Source organism: Syngnathus acus, chromosome 6, assembly GCF_901709675.1.
Source record: "Syngnathus acus chromosome 6, fSynAcu1.2, whole genome shotgun sequence".
In the NCBI taxonomy this organism is placed as follows: Eukaryota; Metazoa; Chordata; class Actinopteri; order Syngnathiformes; family Syngnathidae; genus Syngnathus; species Syngnathus acus.
The window spans coordinates 689,660-709,021 of NC_051092.1; the positions used below are offsets into that span (position 1 = coordinate 689,660).

A 19,362-nucleotide genomic window follows, 5' to 3' on the forward strand; every position below is an offset into this window, starting at 1 on the left:
GGGTCGTAATACAAAAAGTACAATTTCTTAAAAAGTATAAAAGGTACATTTAAATGCCCTGATGTCACAAGCATGTTTTTTGAGGACTACCTGGAATATGAAAAGATACATTTTTATGAAGATATTTAAAAAAAAAAACACACTTATGCATCACAACCACATCCTGATAGCATCATGAAGTCCTGGACTGGCCACACGGGGGCGACAAAGGCGCTACCAAGTGTCATCCAATTATCGCAATGGGATTAGTACGAGAGTAATCCGATTACACTGCAGCTCACTCTGCGGTCAGAGGTAAAAGGTCATCGTTGCAATTTCTGCTTCCTGTGGGTACTCATGTCTTCATGTTCTCATCTTTCATGTTCTCATGTTTCTTCCTCAGGTCATCTTTGCTCAGGCTCCACCATCGCTTGCGTGTTTCTTCTCACGCCCTCATCTCTTTTCATCCTCACCTCTCATCCTTTCTGTTAGCTACGCCGCGTTCCCCAGCTAGCCCGTTTGCAGGAAGCAAGCGTGCCGTTTTACTCCCAAGAGCAGCATCAGTTTCCTGTGCTTGAACCTCTGACTGTACTTGCAGTGCTAGGGTTAGTCCTTGACGTTAGGTTGACTACCAAAGTGTCCGGCGTCAGCGGGCCGAGTCGGCGAGCCGGCGCCGTCGGGCACCTCGTTGGCGCAACTCATCCTGCCGCTGAGCAGGCGCGCGTCAGAATGCGCATTGGCCACCGTGTGGCGCCGCATGCCGCCCACTTTCTCCAGGTAGGCCTCGCCCTCGTGCTCCACCAGGGGTGCCAAAGAAGAGCAGATGTCAGGCTGGGAGCCGTCACCTATAAACCACGGCAGACCGCCGTCCCCCCAGCACTCTGAACGCAAACAAGAAAAATAGCAGAAGCAACCTCAGCTTAGTAAGAAGTACAACCCCAACAGGCCTTTCGAAAGAGCCACGATTGAAAGACAACAAATTCATCGAATAGATTTGCTCAAGTCCAAGCGCTCAAAAAGATCCAGAACCTCATTGAGAAGACGCTATTCTAAGGACCTGACTAGCGAGTGCTGGACAGGAAGTGTTGAAAATAAAACAGAGTAAGCAGCATTAAGGCTTTAATCTCCGGCATGATCCTCTTGAGTTTATTTGTGTTCTTCGCCTCCAGGAATGAACACAAACACATTCCTGGCGGGCTGGCCTTGTACTTTGCATTGAGGGCCCCACTTGTAGTAAAGGCTCAATCTTCAGTGTGGCTTGGAGCAATAGTCTGAATCACTGTTGGTGAGCGTGCTAATCCGCTCACTAGCCACAAAAGTGTTTGACCTGCAATCACACAACACACCTGAAGGGTGAAGGTCGGCGGCGGCGGCAGGGACGACATCGCTGAGGTACGGTGACACTACCATGGCCGCCAGACGCTCGAGATGACGGTAACGCGAGCTGGACGCTGCGCCGCACTCTCGCACCCCCTGCGGGACGCTTCCGGAAAGTCGACATTACGGTCACACCCCGCGATGTCATAGCGCTGGCGAAATGCTAACTTCCTGTCTATGACGTTTTTCATTGTAGGTTCGCATTCAATCATGAAAACTGATGACCTGCAGCACCAGCAGCATGTGCGTGACGGCGGGCGGCACACCGCCCGCGCTTTGCAGACTGTCCTCCAGAGGGAGCTTCAGCAGTACCAAGTCTCGGAAGGCCAACAGTGTCATCTGTCGTACAGACAGCTCCTGACCCTGAGGGCGTGCAATGAATTAGCAAGCGCTAAGCGAGTGCAGCCCACGTGCGATGTCGTCACCTGTAGAGGGTAGAAGATGGCCTGCAGCGTGGGCAGCGTCTCCGTGAAAAAGCACCGCCATGCCTCGGCCAGCGCCGCCAGCTGCTCTCCACCTGGGAGGAGAGGGAAAGGGCGGGGTATGCTTGCGGTTACCGTGGCAACAGCTGACATTCCAACTCCTCCTCCTCCTCACCAGAGATGAAGATGCGCTCCAGAAGCTCTGTTAAGCCGCCCGTCAGCAGACGATTCTGAAGACGCAAAGGCGCAACGTGTCAACTTCATTACCTGTTGTGGGCACACCGACCAAAACGCACCTGCAAGTAGTCTGTGACGAAGGAGCCCATCTCGCTCTTCAGCAGCCACCTGGTGGACAACAAACATGGCCGCCACACGTCAGGCAAACAGAGCCGCCAGGAAGACCACAAAGTGGAGTAAGACCGGCATGCAGGCAGGACGCGGATGATGACGTCACCTGATGCTCTCGTTCAGTGTGTAGAGCTCGTTGGGCTGCAGAGCTCCGCCCCTGAAGACTTTCATCACTGCCGATTGGACGCTGAGGACACGAGAGGAGGAGCGGCAGCATTTTGGACGATGATCATGAAGATGGGGAGCTAGCCCGCTAGCATTGGCGTGCGCACACATCGAGTGTGACAGGATGTGAGGCGGCAGTTTAACACGGCCACATCCTCTAAACATCTTGTTGCGGCTGATGCGACCAGGAAACGTACGCACACATATACACATGCGCACACACGCAAGATGAAGCTTGTGAGCAGGAAACATACACTTCCTGATTCAAGACACACACACACACACACTCACACACTCAGGGAAGAGTTCTGAAAAGTGCCCGTGTACCTGTTCCAGATGGTGCTGTTGCATGCTTGCAGTGTATTGGGTGCAGCATGGAAGCGGGTCAGGTCGGACAGAACTGGAGAACTCATGAAGCGGGGCCTGGAGCGCCGAAAAGATCCCATCATGCACCTTAGTCACACGCACACACACACACACACATACATACAAAGATAATCAAATCTCACCCTTCCGAAAAAGCAAACTCTTACTTTGACACATAGATGCGACTTATGAGACATCCTGCCATGTCACCACACACACACACACACACACACACACAAAGCTGTGGAACTCGGCAGGAGCAGTGTGTGGTAACCACGGCAACCTGGATCCCGACGATGTCCCCTTATGCCCGCAGGATGGAAAAAAAAAAAAAAAAAAAAGTCAAGCGTCCTCGGTCGGCTCTCGATGCCACTTCATCAGCTAGCCAACAATCAACCCGCGCAGTGATGAAGCACCTTTCTTCTTTTCTCTTCTCGGAGAAAATAAACAAAACAGAAGCAACGCGACCCTTGCAAACAAGACTCGACTTAAAGCCACCGAGTGACACGTGACAAGTCACCAATCGTTCACTTGACAAAATGACGGACAAGTACGCGCACGCGCGTCTCGCAACATCGACGTGGATGTCTCCGTGCGCGCGCTCTTTGCGTTTTTGAACTCACCTCGGCTCTCACTTGATTGTCGGGAGTTAACAAAAGGAGTGTCAGATCAGATGGCGTCAAAAGCAGTCTTAACGCCCCGCTGTCTCGAGACCTCCGTCGAGCTTGTCAAACTTTTTGTTGTGTAAAAAGTTTCAACGTTTGCATAGTGTTGCGCTTGCTTTCTCCTCGTGGATTCCCTCGCACCAAGTAGTGTTGGCTCGTGAGTGAACGATTCGTTCAAAAGAACGGATTCTGTTTCAGTGAACGAGAGTGAATGAATCACTTCCTAAAGTGATTCGTTCTTTTTTCAGTTCATATGATTTCAACCAGTAGGTGTCGGTAATGCGCATTGAAGCTGGTGCCACCTCGCCGTAAAACAAAACGAAGAAGAAAATGACGTCACTTCTCGTTCACGAACGAGTCGAATTGCATTTCCCGTTCACTAACTGAACGGATCTGTGAGTGAACGGCTCAGTGAGTGAGTGATTTGCATTTTCAGTTCATCGCGAGAACGGATCATTGAGGAAACGAGTCCTGACTTTCCCGTTCGCGAACGAGTCAACGAGTGAACTGCCTTCCTTCCCCCCGTGCGTGCATCAACGGATCAGTCAGTGAATGTGTTGCATCTCCTGGCGTGAACTATGTAAGCCAGAATGTCGATTTACGATTTGCCAAGCAAAGAAAGAACCACTCCGTGAACCGCCACTTCTTTTATGCGCGTTTTCACATTAGATTGCTGGTTTGAAATTTACTTTTATTATTATTATTATTATTATTGTTATCTTAACGAACATTAAAACCTGTTAAAACTTGTCTGGTGTTTTATTCCTTTTTATTTTTTTGGGCATGAAAACAAAAATCTGACATTTGGTTAACTGCTTTATATGACAATATGTATGTGTTTTACGTTGTGTAATATGTGTTGATGTCCCCCACAATAAAGAGCAAGTAGTCATATACACATTCTTGACACGTACAATGCATAAAGTTATTAGGTACACCTGAAAATGGTGGTGTACCAAATGGAGTGTCCGTGTGACGTCACAGATCAACCAGCCAACCAGGAGGTGGGGGTGAGGGCGGGTGTGGCACTTTTCACTTTCAGTTCAGCTTTGGCCATGATTTTTCCCTATGGAATGGCCTGTTATTAGGTACACTTGAAAATTGCGGCGTACCTAATGGAGTGTCCGTGTGACGTCACGGATCAAACAGCCAATCAGAAAGTGGGGGTGAGGGCGGGTGTGGCACTTTTCACTTTCACTTAAGCTTTGGCCATGATTTTTCCCTAATGAACTGGCCTGTTATTAGGTACACTTGAAAATGGCGGTGTACCTAATGGAGTGTCCAAGTGATGTCACAGATCAAGCAGCCAATCAGAAAGTGGGGGTGAGGGCGGGTGTGGCATTTTTCAGTTAATCCAGGGGTGTCGACCTCCAGTCCTCGAGGGGCCGCGTTCCAATATGTTTTCCAAGTGACCCTCGTTAAGCGCACCTGCGTGAAAACTTTTAGCTCCTTTCACGTTCTGCAGGAGCTAAAACTTTTCCCGCAGGTGCGCTTAACGAGGGAATCACACGGACACTCCATTAGGTACACCGCCATTTTCAAGTGTACCTAATAACAGGCCACTTTATTAGGGAAATATCATGGTCAAAGGTCACAGGTGTCAAGCGCTAGTCCTCGGGGCCGCATTCCAACATGTTTTCCAAGAGTCCCTCGTTAAGTGCACCTGCGTGAAAAGTTTTTGGTCATTTTCACGTTCTACAGGAGCTAAAACTTTTCCCGCAGGTGCACTTAACGAGGGAATCACACGGACACTCCATTAGGTACACCGCCATTTTCAAGTGTACCTAATAACAGGCCACTTTATTAGGGAAATATCATGGTCAAAGGTCAGGTGTCAAGCTCTAGTCCTCGTGGCCGCGTTCCAACATGTTTTCCAAGTGACCCTCGTTAAGCGCACCTGCGTGAAAACTTTTAGCTCCTTTCACGTTCCGCAGGAGCTAAAACTTTTCACGCAGGTGCACTTAACGAGGGAATCACAGACACTCCATTAGGTACACCGCCATTTTCAAGTGTACCTAATAACAGGCCACTTTATTAGGGAAATATCATGGTCGAAGGTCACACGTGTCCAGCTCTAGTCCTCGGGGCCGCGTTCCAACATGTTTTCCAAGTGACCCTCGTTAAGCGCACCTGCGTGAAAAGTTTTAGCTCCTTTCACGTTCTGCAGGAGCTAAAACTTTTCACGCAGGTGCACTTAACGAGGGAATCACACAGACACTCCATTAGGTACACCGCCATTTTCAAGTGTACCTAATAACAAGCCACTTTATTATCTTGGAAAACATATTGGAACGCGGTCCGGAGGACTGGAGCTTGACGCCTGTGACCTTTGACCATGATCGGGACCATGAACGGGAAATGCAATTCACGACTCGTTCGCGAATGGGAAGTGACGTCATTTTCTTCTTTGTTTTGTTTTACGGCGAGGTGGCACCAGCTTCAATGCGCATTACCGACACCTACTGGTTGAAGTCATATGAACTGAAAAAAGAACGAATCACTTTGGGAAGTGATTCGTTCACTCTCGTTCACTGAAATAATTCGTTGAACGACTCGTTTGAACGACTCTTTTGAGTGAACTGATTCTAAAGATTCAGTTTACTTAAAAGAACTGGAATGCACATCACGAGCACCAAGGTGTTGGCGGGAGCACAAGCTCAAGTTGCTGCGCGCTGACACTTCCGCCCTAAATATTCAGAATAAGAGCTCAGCTGGCTTTGCTCAAGCTATTTCCCTCCAAATGGACTTTTTACTTTTATTTGCTTGAAAACCATAGATCTACTCCATGACTCGCAAACTACCTTGATGTATTTTACGATGATATGCTTGAAAAACAGATCTACTCGATTACTGGCGAATAAATGATCCTGCCATGATCTGAGTAAATTCAGTCGGCTGACAGGTTCCTTCTTGCCCACTCACCCACCCGCACATTCAGTCACGGACACGAGATGACGTTGTTTGTGATGTCAACACATTTCGCTTTTTCTGTTGTCAGTGTCAACACGTCTTAGAGTAGGCTGCTTGCTCAGGCGTCATGCCAAGCAATGACTTACTTCCTGTATGTGTCTTCGGCAACTTGACTCGCATGCGCTCGCTCGCTCGCTCCTTCCACTTGATGGAACCATCTGCGTGTGCGCTCCCGAGTGCATGATGTGAGCCAACAAATCATTTAATCCAATCGACGGACGTGACTTCCTGTTGCAAGATGCAAATTAGATTGCTGACAGCATACAAAGCAACTTTGTTGAAGTCTCAGACGAACCGAGCACTCGGCCGACTCTTCGTCCCTGGCTGGCTGCACTCTTTTATCAGAATATTCATCAAATGACCAACGAATCCTCAGTCAGCCCAAATCACGTTAAGTCCAGCCTGCACTCAGCTATAACTATACGTTAAAATGTATTTGAATGTGTAGGTAGGGCTTGTAAATTCTATTGTGATTTCTGGATTTAATTAATTATGCGGTGGAGGTCAGTCACGTGGTTCGCCACAGCCGCTGTAAGAGCTAGAACGCCCTCTGGCGATGGTGCCCCTTACAGGGTAGAGCTCCCCCCTCTGGATGTACGTACACACGACAGCTCAACTTTTCTTCACATTGTGAGTCAGGAAACGCGTCTTGTCAACATCCAACTTTGCCTTGTCAGATTCAGAGCGATGCAGAAAAGGTAAGCAACTTGGCTAGTTGTTTTTAATGGCTTTCAATAGTGGTTGTTGACTATTTGTGTTTCCTAAAATGAAGTTCCTTCCAGATCAGAACAAGACACAAAAAAAGCATCTGGCAGTGACTTTAAGCGCGAGTCGATCTAATGCCGCTACGTCATATAGAACCTTTTGTTAATAATATTAAACTTTTTTCTGGCATGGTAGCAACATGCTCCCTCGTGAACAGGTTACAGCGAAAAACAACACGAGCACATAGACAAAAGATTTGATTTTTTTAACATTGAGAAAAGACTCAGTTGAACTTTATACACGTTATAAATAAGTCAAAGTTGCTTGTGTTGGCTGTTTTTGTTTTATTAGTAGAAGAAGGGTCGGGGAGGGGCAAGGGTAGAGATTTAAACTCCTCGAGGCTGTTTGAAGTTCATGCCGATCGTTTGCTGCGTCACTTGAAGGTTGGACAGACCGCCAAAGTCCTGACGGCACACACAGAGAGCAAAAGTTAGACGAGGAGGAGACGACGACAGGAAGTGATGTGCGCCGACACCAGGGTCTGACAGGAAACGGAGCTCCAGCAGACACGGGAAAGGCCGGCAACTTTGCTCTCCCTGTACTATCGATGGCCGAGGCGATGGATGCGCCCACGCCACTTTCGATACAGGGAGTCAGTCATGTGACTTGTGAAGCTTTGGACTCACCAGCAGCTTGAGCATCTCCTTGGTGTCGGGGTCCACCTCGATCAGCTCCTGATCCAAAGCGGACACCTGCCAGCACACGCGACAACACATTGACACCGTGCCCGAGATGGCGCCAAAAGGCACAGCCCCCCCCCCCCCCGATAACAGCATCTGGACAAAAAGCTCTTGCGCAAGTCGCTCGACTTGATGGTGTTTGCGAGCGCCAGGGTCTGACAGGAATTGGCGGTCTTGCAGACACGGGAAAGGCTCGCAATTTTCCTCTTCCTGTACTATCGATGACGCCGGCGACAAGCACGCCGGTGACACTTTCGATACAGGGCCACACAGCATGGGAAAGCCAAATGGAACGTCAGACGGTCAATGGGAGAAAACACTTATCTTAGCATGCACTAGCATTTTGACCGTTGTCAAGCACCGACGCGCTCAGCAAATTGTTCCGAGTTGAAGCTTGACTTGGGTTACGGCCCCCGGCAAAAGCAGAGGCCGCAGCCAGCGCCTTTACGGAAATCTGGCACCGAGGCTGAACGTCACATTAAGCTAACAATCGCTCCGTTGCTGTCACGACCGAGTTCTCGGCTTTCCTCGGCTCAGCTCCTCTTTATTTGTCACGTGTGCGTCACCGCAGCGGCCGTACGAAGGCTCTGAAGGCTTCAGAAACTTTTTCAGCGAGAACCGGTCGACATCAACTTCCTCCACGGGACCACTGACCTCCGGCACGTAGTTGTCGCGCCGCTCGCGTTCCTCCTCCTGCAGCTTGATGGAGATTCCTCGCACGGGACCTCTCTGGATGCGCTTCATCAGATGCGTCACATAGCTAGACGGCCAAAAACAAAACTTCAAAACTTTCAAGGCCCAAACACTGTTGTCAAAAAGTCAAAAGATGGATTCCCGACATTTTTTCCAGGTGAGCCGACAAAGTTGTGTGAAGTCAATTTGAATGCAGGTGGTGTTTGCGAGCGCCAGGGTCTGACAGGAATCGGCGGTCTTGCAGACACGGGAAAGGCTCGCATTTTCCTCTTCCTGTACTATCGATGACGCCGGCGACAAGCACGCCGGTGACACTTTCGATACAGGGCCACACAGCATCGGGAAGCCACGCCATACTCACCCGGCGATTTTGTTGCGGAGCTTCTTGCTGGGAATGATGGCAATTTCCTCGCACACTCGCTTGTTGGTGTGGAAATCGTTGCCCAGCCGGGTGTAATACTTCTCAATGATCACCCGGGCAGCCTTCTTTACCGTCTTGGTCCTGACGCGCCCCTGAATACCACACACATATCACAAAATATATCTTAGTAGAAAAGGAGTGACTGCGGCTCCCTCACCAATCCTTAGACCGAAACAGATTCTTTCAGACTTGAATTTGTTCTGTGGCCTCGTTCGTTACTCATAACTTGTCAGAATGTATGGCATCATGTTTGGCTGCCTTTAACGAAGCTTCACAACTTATTCACTGGCATACGAGAAGTGGCTTCAGTTAACCAAGTGAGCGGCGCGTATGCCAGCACGCTAAGTGTTAGCATTACTAGCTAAATTAGCGTCGGCTAAACCAGAACACGTTGCAGAAGTGTCGCGGAGGGCTAGATAGGCAAGAGTGCACGTTCAATGAATCGCGCATGTTTTCCGTTTTAACTGACTTGAAAAAAGAATCAACTAAGACGCAAGTCAGCGTTTCATTGAGCGCCACACCGACTCCCGCATTAGCGGCGCGCGTCCTTCCGCCGCTATCTGCCAAATTCATCACCACCCACTGCAAATAAGGCAAAAACGGAACCGAAAAGTTTATGACCACCACGGGTGTTTTCACTGCGGCGATTTGACCCGGTTGGACGGCAGGATTACTTTGGATTGTTAAGTGAGGGATGTGGAAATCACCCACCATGTTGGCTCGGCCTGGTAGAAGAGGACACGTCACTTCCGGTAAGCTCCGATATCCGCAAACGGATGTACAGACATAATTCTGACGGAGCTGCTGATATTGCGCCGCCTTTGGTAGGAGGCCACAAGGACAACGGCTTCTAAAGACAAGACCACTGGAAGGTATGGATGGATTGAGGATAACAAGTATAAAAGAAGAATACATTTAAGAATATTGTGCAATAATAGAGATATGTTACTCAATTCAAGTCAATTTGATCTATAGTGCTTTTTAAACAAGCACCACTAAAGTACTGCAGTACAAATAGCACAAAGACAGTTAAAAAAAAGACTCCTTTATTTGCCCCACACAGGGAAATTCCAGGGCAATAAATTAAAGACGTAAAACAGTAAAATAATATATTGAGTCTCAGAAATGGTAAAAAAAAGGTGTTGTGTTATGACAGTTTAAGACCAGGTAGGGGCAGTCGCGCACAAAGGCGGCGAGTCTGCTTACACGAAGAAAAAGCAAAGCGGTACCTGTCACGTGACTGCCAATATGGCTGCCGCACTGTCAAGCGAACATTTCGACAATTTGCAGCTACTACTCAAGGTTTTTTTTGTATCATTTTGTCAGCATCGAATGGTCGAACTGTTTTGTTCCGTGATTAGCCTGCAAGCCGCGGTTCGCTTCGATGCTAAAACAGGAACACTTCGATTGTGATTAAGAAAAAAAAACGTATTCATAATAAAGTTTCTTGATTTAGGTCAGTGCTTCTGAAACAGTGGGACGGACGAGCGATGACTGGGAGCCCAGGGAACATGTTAATTAGGATACAATGTTACAATTCTATGAACAAAAAATACTTTTTATAGTCACTGAGTAGAGTTAGGCCGTGAAGTTTGGGTTACAAGTTTACAATTTCAAAAAATGATACGTATAGCGTTTGTGTGTGTTTTCAGGCGCCATCCAAAGAGTTTGTGAAGGACATGTGCGTGCAGAGTCATGCAGGTCCAAATCTCCGTCTGACTCAGAACGCTGCCACTGCACTTGCTGTCCCTGAAGCTCAGGCTGCTCAAGTACCTTCACTTTTTAAAAAAAATACTTTTTTGTAAAGAAATAATATTGTGCTCTGTCGCCATATAACAAAACACAGTACTGTACACTCCCTTCGTTCTCCAGGCCATTGTTTTTCAATCTTAATTTTTCCCCATTTGTAGTAGTCAGCTGTAGCACATGGGTTGTTTTCAGCCAAAAATGCTGGTTCTAAAACAAAGAAGCTTGTTTTGGGGGAAAGATGCATCTATTTATACACCTGGTGGACTAGGAAACGCTATAAGGAGCCATCCTGCATGTGTTTCAGTTAGCGCGCGCGCTGCGCACGCTGTCGGCTCACGTGGTCTTCCACAATTTGAGCTCGGCCGAGCAGATTGTCCGCCTTTTCCCGGAGAGCTTCCATTCCAGCCTGAAGAACTTACTGGCCAAGATCCTGCTGGACAACAGGTTGGCTCCTCTGGCCTTGGCCCCATCTTCTTGCTGGTGATGACGTCGTACTTGTGCTTGTGTGTTTCAGGGAGGTGTGGAAAATGGAGGCTGTTGGGAGTCAAAGTGAGTGAATCATTCTTTGAAAATGAGATTGAAAAATGGTACAGAATCTTTTATTCACTTAAAAAAAGGGTGTAAAAAAAAATTCAAATTGTTCAACAAAAGTGGATACACTACTTTTTACTTTACATGATTTTTACAAAATGGAACGCTGCAAAATAATGGCTGTTCCTTTGTGTGCGGGTGCATGCGTGTAGCCTCACTGCCCCAGCTGAAGGCCGTGGATTGGCGAGTGGACTTGGTGAGCAGCTCCGACTCACTCAGTCGGATGTGCGTCCCCACGTGTCTGGTCCACTTCAAGGTTTGTTCCTACACGCCTGCACATAAACGCGCACGCACACACGCCTATGTCGCCACGTGTGCTCGCGATTGACAGACGGAGGATATTGGAGGCGAGGATTCCGCTTCTGTGGCGGCTGTGGAGCTGAGCAGGGAGAGTCTGGACACCATGTTGGACGGACTGGGCCGCATCCGGGACCAACTGTCCGTAGTCGCTGGGAAATGATGACGTCACGCACATGCATTTAAATCATTCGCGGCTTCATTTTATAACATTGCCAATTTTTTTCATTTGGCCACTTTTTGCACACACCCGTTGTAGAAATGAATTGGGATTGTAGATTAAATGTAAAAGATACATTTAAGCATGATCGCGTCATGTATCAGATGAAGAAAGTACCTTTACTATCCGAGGCGTGCACAGGAGTGTTTATACTGGCTGGAGCACGGTGAGGCCGTCCAAGTCCAGCTGCACAGTGTGGACGCTGAAGTCCCCCAGACCCTAAAAGAAGACGGAACCCGATCACCACGGCGACGACCCAACGACGACAACGGCACTTACCGGCGTATTTGCGAGGACGTCTGCGACGTCGTCCTTCCGGTCGAGCTGGCGGGTGAGCAGGCAGAGGAAGCCGCCGCCCCCGGCGCCCGCCAAGCTCTGGCCCAGGACCAGCGGGCTCAGCGCCTCCATCATCAAGCGCACCGACGCCGGCTCGCAACCCGGCGCCATCCGCTTCTTGTGTTGCCACGAACGATCCAGACAAGCGCCCAACGACGACAAACAACCTGGTGGCGGGCGACGCAATTCCAGAAGAGGCCCACGCTGAGGTGAGGTGTTGACGCATCTCACCATCAAGACAAGCTCGGGCACAGTCCTCGCCGTTGGACACCAGCTCGTGAGCGTTGTCGACCATCGCGGGAAGACGAGCGTACCAGCTGCGCACTACGTCCTGTGAACGGCCACACAAGAGTCGGTTCCGGAGCGTGTGTGTGTGCGTGTACGTGTGTGTGCGGCGCGCACATGTCACCTGAAGCAGGTTGCGAGCCAGTCTGGTCTTGCCGGTGTAGACCAGCAGGAGGCGGCGCTCCAGAGCCTCCATAAAGGTGGCGGGCGGTCGCAGGCGTTCCACATGCACCCGCAGCGGCAGACGCGCTTGAGAGCGGCCCACCTTAATGCCGCCCTCCAGGCCTCCCACCTGGTCCTGCCAGCCCCCACCTGTCCAGAGGAGAAGCGACGCCGTAGGACCCGACACAATCCGACGGGACGGGACGAGATTTGCGCAAACCCGTGGTGAGGACTTGTTCCAGGTGCAGTACGGCGTGGACGAGCGCATCCCTGCTGTAGGATCGCCCCGTGGCGTTGTAGACCGCCGCCAACAGCGCCCCCGCCAGGATGCTGCTGGTACCTGCGGGTCAAGATATGGAGCGGTCAAGCAACAATTCGCAAAGGTTTTCTTGCGCGGTGTCCCTCACCGAGTCCCGAGCCGGTGGGCAGTGCCGACCAGCCGTGAAGCTCCAGACCGCCGCCCCAGCGAGCTGTCAGCTGACGCCCCAAAGGCTCTTGGGAGGATGGCGACGCCACACCGGCGCACACGCACACCGCCTTCAGCAGAGCCCCTTTCAAATGATGACCATCATTTACATGCTTTAGATGGCTGGTTGCCACGGTAACCAGCAAGCTTCTCACTCAAGTTGACATCACACGCCTGTGCACCGCAGTAACAAGCTAACTTCACACATGCGTACCACACCTGGTCACCACGGCAACAAGCAGACTCGCACGCTCGGAACAGGAAGTACCGGGTGCGTTGGGCTGACAGTAGTCCTTGAGGTGGTCCAAGGTCTCACACACCATCTCCGCGGCGATGTCGGAGTCCCGCCCTCCGCTGTGGCAGACCAATAGCAGGAGGGGACGTGGGATGCGGCGCGCTCGGGCTCCGATAGGTCGCCGCCCGTCAATCTTCACCGCCACGTTGGTCACGCAGCCGCCGCGCTCAAATGTCAACGGTGGCGTGTCGCTCCAGCCGCCTGCAAGGCAGTCGCCACCTTCATCACATTCTCATATTTGTTGACTTTTTTTTTTGGTTGTGTTGTGATATTTTGGTCTGATGGAGTCACCTGCGAGGTCAATTCTGGCAGGACACTCTACTTCATGCCACTGCCCATGAGGCGGGAGTTCCCCTTGGCCAACGGTCACAAACGTCTGCGATGACATCACAGCCCGTCGTAGCAGCACCTGAGCGGCACCTTCGTAGTGCCGCGCCGCCCGCACCAGCAAGTCGGGCCTGTGTGAACATCAAAACCAAATGAACTAGCTTCATGCTAACACATAATGCAATAGATGGGCTGATTTCTAAAGCTTCAAACTGCTAATTTGACAGCGCTGCACACAGGCATAACGTACATTTACCTTCTCACCTGCTGAGCCAATTAGCTCGCTGCGCCGCCAGGGCCTGGACTCCGCCCTTCAGATCTCCCTTCTCCAACAGGAAGTACGCAGCGCTCCAGTTCTCATTGGCAGCCGGCCCGCTCCTCAGCCCTCCGCCACCCTCCGCCTCGGCCCAGCACGTCAGCACGTCTGCGATGCACGACAGGCAGCGGGCGGACACGCCCAGCTGAGCTCCTGACTCCGCCCCCTCGCTAACTGTCATGCATCAAATAAGACATTCGTGACAATAGGGCATGCAAGGGGACATGATGACTTCCCTGCAAGATAACTCCAGGACTAACCGTGGACATCGCCGCCATCATCAAGTGACTCCTCGTTACCAGGCTCCTCCCCCGGCTCCGCTCCGTTTCCTGCTGCGACTGACAGACAGCACTTTTCATCAATACTTTTCCATCAATCCAAAAATCCCAGCCAGGAGACTCACTGGTATCCAGCGTGTCGAGGAGCGCTGCCTGCTGCCCGCCCGCCACGGCTGCCCTGAAGCTGGGCAGCAGGCACGTGTCACTTTGCCGCATCAGGACGTCTCTGGCCCGCTTTCTGCCCACCAGGTACAGCAAAGACTCCCTCCAGTGGAGCTCCGCCTCCTGGTGCGTGAGCGACAGGACTTCCTTCAGGGAAAGGCGCCAGGCCTCCCGCCAAAGTCGCACGGAGCCGGCCCCGCCCAGCAGCCAGGCCACGCCCCCCGCGAGGCCCGGGGCGCCCCTTTTGGGGTGCAGGGCCGGGAAGAGACGCGCCTCCAGCAGGGAGCGCCGTTCTCCCGCCGCCCACAGGTCCTCCGGCCTGATGCGCGATAACATCACTCACTTCCTGTACCGCACTTGGAGGACAAAGAGGGAGGGAGGGAGGGAGGTCCTACTGTATGTCGGTCCTGCCGAAGAAGACGCGCCAGGGCACGTTGACGAAAGACGCGGCTTCGGCATCACAGCACAGCTGAGGACAAACGCCAGGACATGAAATCATTTGTTTTAGTCACTCTCTGCCGAGTCCGGTCACGTACCTCCAGGTCGTCCAGTGCTCCCATCACGGTGTAGACCGTCAGATTCAGTTCTCCCAGCTTGATTCGATGTCCCTGGATGATGACGTCATCATCCAGTGCCAGCCGTACCACGTCGGGGGATGTGGACGCCTCTAGGCCTGACAGTAAACAACCTGAGGGGACGTGCAGGGGCCCCTGGTGGATGGTGCAATCATTGCGTCAGCATATAGGTGACCATGTTTATGGCTCTAGCCATTGACAGCACCAGAGGTGTCTTTCAATTGTTTACTTGGGCTTATTAGCAGGTGGTCACCCTACCTGCAGGTGGCAGTGTTGGACCACGGCCCCTGTCGCCACGGTAACCCGGCTTTCCAGAACACTGTTGATGACACGCCCTCCTTCGCTGACACCGCTGGCTACCTGTCGGGGGGGCGAGAACACCAGGTGGCGTTAGACTCTCCAAGAACCTGGCGGAAGACACGTTTGAAGACGTCACCTGTATGTGGGAGAGGGCGTGTCCCGGAGTGGGGTGACGGGTCAGACGGAGGACATGCTGCTTCCCGGACAGAGTCATGTAGTCATAGTGACCGCCCGGGACGTACACTAGGGACGGGAAGAAAACGGACGTGTGAAGGACAAAACAAGTCCATAATGCGGCGGCGTAGACGCACCCAGGCTGAGCGCGGCGGTTCCTCTCAGAATCCGCCACAGCTCCTTCCTGCCGCGTTGCAACATCGCCCCCTGAAGCCCAGACACGGGATCACGCCCAACAAACTCATCCTCCGTCTGGTCCGAGCACAAACACTTGAGCACGTCCAGAAACAGAGACAGCTATAGAAACGCACACACATGGCTTCATTTAGACGAAAGCAATAGCATTGGGATCCCCGTGGTAGCCATGAGGACCAACCTGGAGGGGTGGAGCTCCAGAGTCCAGGCCCAGATAGGTGCAGCCGTCCAGAGGAGGCGTCACGTGCACCTGCAGGAGTTTCTCGGCCACCGGCCGGCTGAAGAACACCGGACCAGATACCTACGAGACAAGTTGAATGAGCTGATGCGCACAAGATCAATTTGTTTGCGCGTATGCGTCACCAGAGGCACTTTCCCATCATGCATCAGCGCTTGCTGGATGCGCTCTGGGCTTCCCTTGTAGATGATGTCGCTGACGTAACCCTGGAAGAAACAAACACTTTGTCGCTCATCTCCACGATCGGGCACAAGCGCCAGTCAATCGAGCTCCATCTCACCTTATCGTCACTCAAGTAGACGCCATGATTGACGGCGTATGACGGGTCACCGGGGAGCGCCAGAGCACGAACACCTGAGAAGTTGTCCCAAGACAACACTAACACACATGCGCACACACACACCATTGAGAAGTGTTGCTCTCGTGTAAGTGAATGTTGAGACACGTCAGCCGTGTTTTTCAGACCGAAGTTGGCAGGGATGCTGAACGTCATGTCGGTGCTGCACACCCAAACGCCAGGAGGAGAACCAGGACAGACCTGAGAAGATGACCAACACGGAGACCCAAAGATAGATAGAGGGGATACATGCAAGGACGGACGGAGCCACGGGCAGACCTGTTGGGTGAGGAGGCGGAGCAGCACGTCCAGGCAGCAGACGGGAGCCTGAACCACGAGGGCGGGATCCTCCACGGGCAGCCACGAGAACGCTCGGCTGCACGAACTCCACGGGAAGTCGCGACCCTGCGGCCGCATCATCAATGAGCAACGTGCACCAGCGTTGGTGCTCGAGTGCCACGCCACTATGATAACCTCATTTGTATCCCGTATTCATTTTATCATGAATGGAAAGCATGAAGTTGTGTTTTGGGATGTTTGCCGTTAAGGTCAGGAGGTCAAAATGCTGAAAGAAGGTCAAACTGACCGTGTGGAGGATGAGGACGTGAGCGTCATCCAAAACGTCAGCTGTCACCACCTGAGGGAGCATTTGCAGGATTTAGTAGTACTGCTCGTAATAATGTGTTTGTGCGAGTGCTCACCGTGTGTCCCGCCCGGCTGCTCAGGTGTTCCGCCGCCACAAGTAGCGCGTTGAGCGTGGCCCCTCCGCTGCCCAACGGTTCCTGGCGGTCCTGCACCGTCAGCAGCATCGTAGTCGCGCTCAAGCAACCCCCGCGCTGACGCAACTCCAACTCTGAAAACAACACACACACACATTTGTCACAAGTTGCAATCACCACATAAGGCACGTACAGACAAACAAGCGTTCATAACTCTATTCCGAAGGTGTGAGCAGCGGCCCCAAAAGGCGGCGGAAAGTACTGCACCTCTGTGGAACGCGTAGACGCTGTCCTTGTGCTGGCAGGTGAGGACCACCACAGTCCAGCTGAAGGTTGACATCTTAAAAGCCTCTTCGGCTGCTGCTGTGAAACAGAAACAGCAGGCAACGGCTTTATCATTTATATCTTTGTCCGAGCTCAACTGTTTGGAAGCGAGCTAGCTTAGTCGCTGACCTAGCACGGACAAAGTTGCCGACGGACCAATCACACGATAATAAAACCTGTCTTTTCTTCTTTCAATAGTGCCAATGCGTCATACGGAATCAGCAGTTACCTCTCCAGAGTAGGGGGGAAGCCAATAAACTAAGTGGGTTCTCTGTTGTGTTGAAATCTTTATTGGTAGATTTTGGACTACACGCACTTCCGTAGTGGCCTTTATGTACTGTTCAGAACGTCTCCACCGGGCGGTGACTAGCAGGCACAATTAATATTGAAACGCACCATTGTGTACATTAAATTGTAGACTTGCTCGACATTTCAGTTGTCTATACATCCGGACTGACTAGTGGTCAATACTCTTTGATTAGTCAGAAATGTATTTGACAAAATTTAGTGCAAAAGTTTACAAGACATTCTATCTTTTGAAAACAACAAAAAAGACAGCCCTGCCCCATTCTTTTAGTAATCGTTCATAAATTTCAACGTTCCTTTAAAAATATATATCTTTGTGCAAGTGATGACTAGCAACTTAATAACACAGCACTACGATTTTTCTTTTTACCGCATAACGATCTTTAATCAGTTTTGAATAGAGAAAAAAACGTCTTTACATTACCACATGAACATTTGAAATACTAAGTCATTTTTAATGACAAAAATTACTTTGTAAGCAAAATAAAGCAGATGAACAATTGTCATCAAAAAACATACCAGTCATGAACTATCCATAAAATTCAACAATTTATATACACATTTACAATTCCCATTCAGCCATCTTCATTCATCTCCGTCCTCTTCTTCAGCTGGCAGCGGCCGAGACCTGCGCACACAAACAAAAAGAGCCACGGAGTCACCACAGTAGATGGGACAGAACGTCATCCAAGAAAACATAACCGCACATCAACGTACTTTTTGGTGGTCTTGGACACGCCGCTGCCTCCAGCCTCCTCCTCGTCGTTGTCTTCATTGGGCTTCAGGTTTTCCTTCTCCGGCTTCCTTCCAGGACTGCCAAAGAAGTCCCCGATACCCTTCTGCCAAGTGGGGGTGGGACGAACGCACACAGGATTTCCTCCGGCATACTTGTTCTTTCCTGGGGAATGTATTGTAGAAAAAAACGAACGTTGAGTATGGCCTTGTGCACGTCAACTAAGTGTGAATGTGCGCTGGGTTGCCTGACCGACCAGGAGTGGACGCTTGACTGTAGGAGGAAGAGGAAGGGGAGTTGGGCGCACTGGAGCCCAGAGACTTCCTGGGAGCAATCGCTGCCACAGCTGCAAGCAAAATGATCACAGTCATGGCAATCTCAGAAAGCACGCAAAATGAACATCACTTCGCCCGTCACAGACAACACAACATCAAACGGCCATTCGTCACATCACCACCGAATGAGTTGGAAGCGCGCGTTTTGGCGGGAGGCTGACACGCACGGTGGAGCGACTTGAAGTCAACTTGAAACATCCACACAATGACATTGATCAACACTTGGCAAGGCTAGCAAGAAGCACATCGAGGCAACTCGGAATCATCACACGCTTGCTTTGGCGGCGGCTCACCTTTTCTGTAAGATGCAGGCACATTGTCCGCTTTCGTCCGCACCATTTTGTCTTCGATTAGAGTTGAGGAGTAACAAAGAAGTCGGAAAGTGAAAGCGGTAGAAAGACGAGAAGGAGCCGAATAAAAACGGAAAAAGTCGGCTGACTAGTCGCGCGCCTTCCCGCCACTCTTTAAGGGAAGAGCGGATGGGGCGGGCGGGAGAACTCTTCTTTGTTGATGTCATGACGACTTGGCTCGATGCTGCCCCCTTCGATCAGACGGTATTAATGCTGGGAAAGGTACTGTATTAATAATCCTGTTAAACGGTTAAATGGCATATTGACAAAAACAACACACGATTAAAAAAACCCCTTTCTGTATATTTGGTCATGAAGTTGATCTATTCCCAGAAAGCACATCAAAAGTGTGAAAGTGGGTGCTCTTTTCAATGGAGGCTTTTTGCCCCATGGCTATTGTAATGTGTGAATGCTCTGTGTTAGGAAATACAACAATTTAAT

The 19,362-nt window shown here is 50.9% G+C and overlaps 5 protein-coding genes and 3 non-coding genes across 12 annotated transcripts; 1 reads left to right on the forward strand and 7 right to left on the reverse strand.

The window, feature by feature from the left end:
- Positions 1–405: 405 nt before the first annotated feature.
- On the reverse strand, positions 406–3,483 carry LOC119123858 (proline-rich protein 5-like). 5 transcript variants are annotated; one of them, XM_037253208.1, is made up of 9 exons: positions 3,293–3,483; positions 2,619–2,744; positions 2,233–2,313; positions 2,075–2,123; positions 1,954–2,008; positions 1,782–1,873; positions 1,582–1,719; positions 1,326–1,452; positions 406–860 (listed from the first exon to the last, which is right to left on the reverse strand). In XM_037253208.1, the coding sequence occupies exons 2-9, from the start codon at positions 2,738–2,740 to the stop codon at positions 586–588; spliced, it is 939 nt and encodes a 312-aa protein (XP_037109103.1). In that variant the 5' UTR covers positions 2,741–2,744; positions 3,293–3,483; the 3' UTR covers positions 406–585. The 5 variants fall into 5 exon arrangements, with proteins under 5 accessions (XP_037109103.1, XP_037109102.1, XP_037109105.1 ...); XM_037253207.1 differs by having other exon boundaries at positions 3,281–3,483; XM_037253210.1 differs by lacking the exon at positions 3,293–3,483 and adding an exon at positions 2,941–3,256.
- Positions 3,484–7,299: 3,816 nt separating this feature from the next.
- zgc:114188 (uncharacterized protein LOC541327 homolog) lies at positions 7,300–9,636 on the reverse strand. The gene is made up of 5 exons (XM_037253219.1): positions 9,563–9,636; positions 8,792–8,943; positions 8,392–8,497; positions 7,684–7,749; positions 7,300–7,461 (listed from the first exon to the last, which is right to left on the reverse strand). The coding sequence occupies exons 1-5, from the start codon at positions 9,563–9,565 to the stop codon at positions 7,384–7,386; spliced, it is 405 nt and encodes a 134-aa protein (XP_037109114.1). The 5' UTR covers positions 9,566–9,636; the 3' UTR covers positions 7,300–7,383.
- LOC119125051 lies at positions 7,520–7,648 on the reverse strand. The gene has a single exon (XR_005098424.1). It is a non-coding gene; the product is annotated as a small nucleolar RNA SNORA71 (small nucleolar RNA).
- LOC119125049 lies at positions 7,874–8,002 on the reverse strand. The gene has a single exon (XR_005098422.1). It is a non-coding gene; the product is annotated as a small nucleolar RNA SNORA71 (small nucleolar RNA).
- Positions 8,631–8,758, reverse strand: LOC119125050. The gene has a single exon (XR_005098423.1). It is a non-coding gene; the product is annotated as a small nucleolar RNA SNORA71 (small nucleolar RNA).
- A 382-nt stretch (positions 9,637–10,018) lies between the features above and the next one.
- Positions 10,019–11,793, forward strand: commd9 (COMM domain containing 9). The gene is made up of 6 exons (XM_037253216.1): positions 10,019–10,153; positions 10,504–10,620; positions 10,905–11,044; positions 11,115–11,149; positions 11,344–11,447; positions 11,523–11,793. Exons 1-6 carry the CDS (start codon positions 10,100–10,102, stop codon positions 11,649–11,651), a joined length of 579 nt encoding a protein of 192 aa, XP_037109111.1. The 5' UTR covers positions 10,019–10,099; the 3' UTR covers positions 11,652–11,793.
- On the reverse strand, positions 11,182–17,671 carry LOC119123842 (L-fucose kinase). The gene is made up of 25 exons (XM_037253173.1): positions 17,141–17,671; positions 16,856–17,007; positions 16,741–16,791; positions 16,434–16,559; positions 16,283–16,355; positions 16,098–16,195; positions 15,943–16,023; positions 15,761–15,880; positions 15,522–15,681; positions 15,347–15,453; positions 15,169–15,270; positions 14,872–15,045; positions 14,731–14,804; positions 14,299–14,654; positions 14,156–14,233; positions 13,844–14,069; positions 13,544–13,710; positions 13,226–13,453; positions 12,899–13,042; positions 12,712–12,831; positions 12,454–12,641; positions 12,276–12,375; positions 11,988–12,211; positions 11,826–11,927; positions 11,182–11,640 (listed from the first exon to the last, which is right to left on the reverse strand). The coding sequence occupies exons 1-24, from the start codon at positions 17,211–17,213 to the stop codon at positions 11,856–11,858; spliced, it is 3,294 nt and encodes a 1,097-aa protein (XP_037109068.1). The 5' UTR covers positions 17,214–17,671; the 3' UTR covers positions 11,182–11,640; positions 11,826–11,855.
- A 266-nt stretch (positions 17,672–17,937) lies between these two features.
- On the reverse strand, positions 17,938–19,039 carry pclaf (PCNA clamp associated factor). Its single transcript, XM_037253220.1, has 4 exons — positions 18,865–19,039; positions 18,493–18,582; positions 18,221–18,401; positions 17,938–18,131 (listed from the first exon to the last, which is right to left on the reverse strand). The coding sequence occupies exons 1-4, from the start codon at positions 18,908–18,910 to the stop codon at positions 18,089–18,091; spliced, it is 360 nt and encodes a 119-aa protein (XP_037109115.1). The 5' UTR covers positions 18,911–19,039; the 3' UTR covers positions 17,938–18,088.
- Between the last annotated feature and the right edge of the window lie 323 nt (positions 19,040–19,362).

Bases quoted from the DNA above. Each gene is read 5' to 3' on its own strand.
- LOC119123858 (XM_037253208.1), bottom strand. From the start codon at position 2,740: ATGATGGGATCTTTTCGGCGCTCCAGGCCCCGCTTCATGAGTTCTCCA. The intron at 1,720-1,781 runs GTGACGACATCG...GCACGCCCTCAG, and splicing joins CCATCTTCTACCCTCTACAG to GGTCAGGAGCTGTCTGTACG. The intron at 861-1,325 runs GTGTGTTGTGTG...GTTTGCGTTCAG, and splicing joins CGCCGACCTTCACCCTTCAG to AGTGCTGGGGGGACGGCGGT.
- zgc:114188 (XM_037253219.1), bottom strand. The intron at 8,498-8,791 runs GTGAGTATGGCG...TTGGCCGTCTAG, and splicing joins CTCCGCAACAAAATCGCCGG to CTATGTGACGCATCTGATGA. The intron at 7,462-7,683 runs GTGAGTCCAAAG...GTGTGCCGTCAG, and splicing joins AGGAGATGCTCAAGCTGCTG to GACTTTGGCGGTCTGTCCAA.
- commd9 (XM_037253216.1), top strand. From the start codon at position 10,100: ATGGCTGCCGCACTGTCAAGCGAACATTTCGACAATTTGCAGCTACTA. The intron at 11,045-11,114 runs GTTGGCTCCTCT...TGTGTGTTTCAG, and splicing joins AAGATCCTGCTGGACAACAG to GGAGGTGTGGAAAATGGAGG. The intron at 11,150-11,343 runs GTGAGTGAATCA...GCATGCGTGTAG, and splicing joins GGAGGCTGTTGGGAGTCAAA to CCTCACTGCCCCAGCTGAAG.
- LOC119123842 (XM_037253173.1), bottom strand. From the start codon at position 17,213: ATGTCAACCTTCAGCTGGACTGTGGTGGTCCTCACCTGCCAGCACAAG. The intron at 15,881-15,942 runs GTGACGCATACG...CTTGTCTCGTAG, and splicing joins ATGATGGGAAAGTGCCTCTG to GTATCTGGTCCGGTGTTCTT. The intron at 12,212-12,275 runs GTGAGATGCGTC...GCCCGCCACCAG, and splicing joins TGCCCGAGCTTGTCTTGATG to GTTGTTTGTCGTCGTTGGGC.
- pclaf (XM_037253220.1), bottom strand. From the start codon at position 18,910: ATGGTGCGGACGAAAGCGGACAATGTGCCTGCATCTTACAGAAAAG. The intron at 18,583-18,864 runs GTGAGCCGCCGC...TTTTGCTTGCAG, and splicing joins GCCTGCATCTTACAGAAAAG to CTGTGGCAGCGATTGCTCCC. The intron at 18,132-18,220 runs GTACGTTGATGT...TTGTGTGCGCAG, and splicing joins GTGTCCAAGACCACCAAAAA to GTCTCGGCCGCTGCCAGCTG.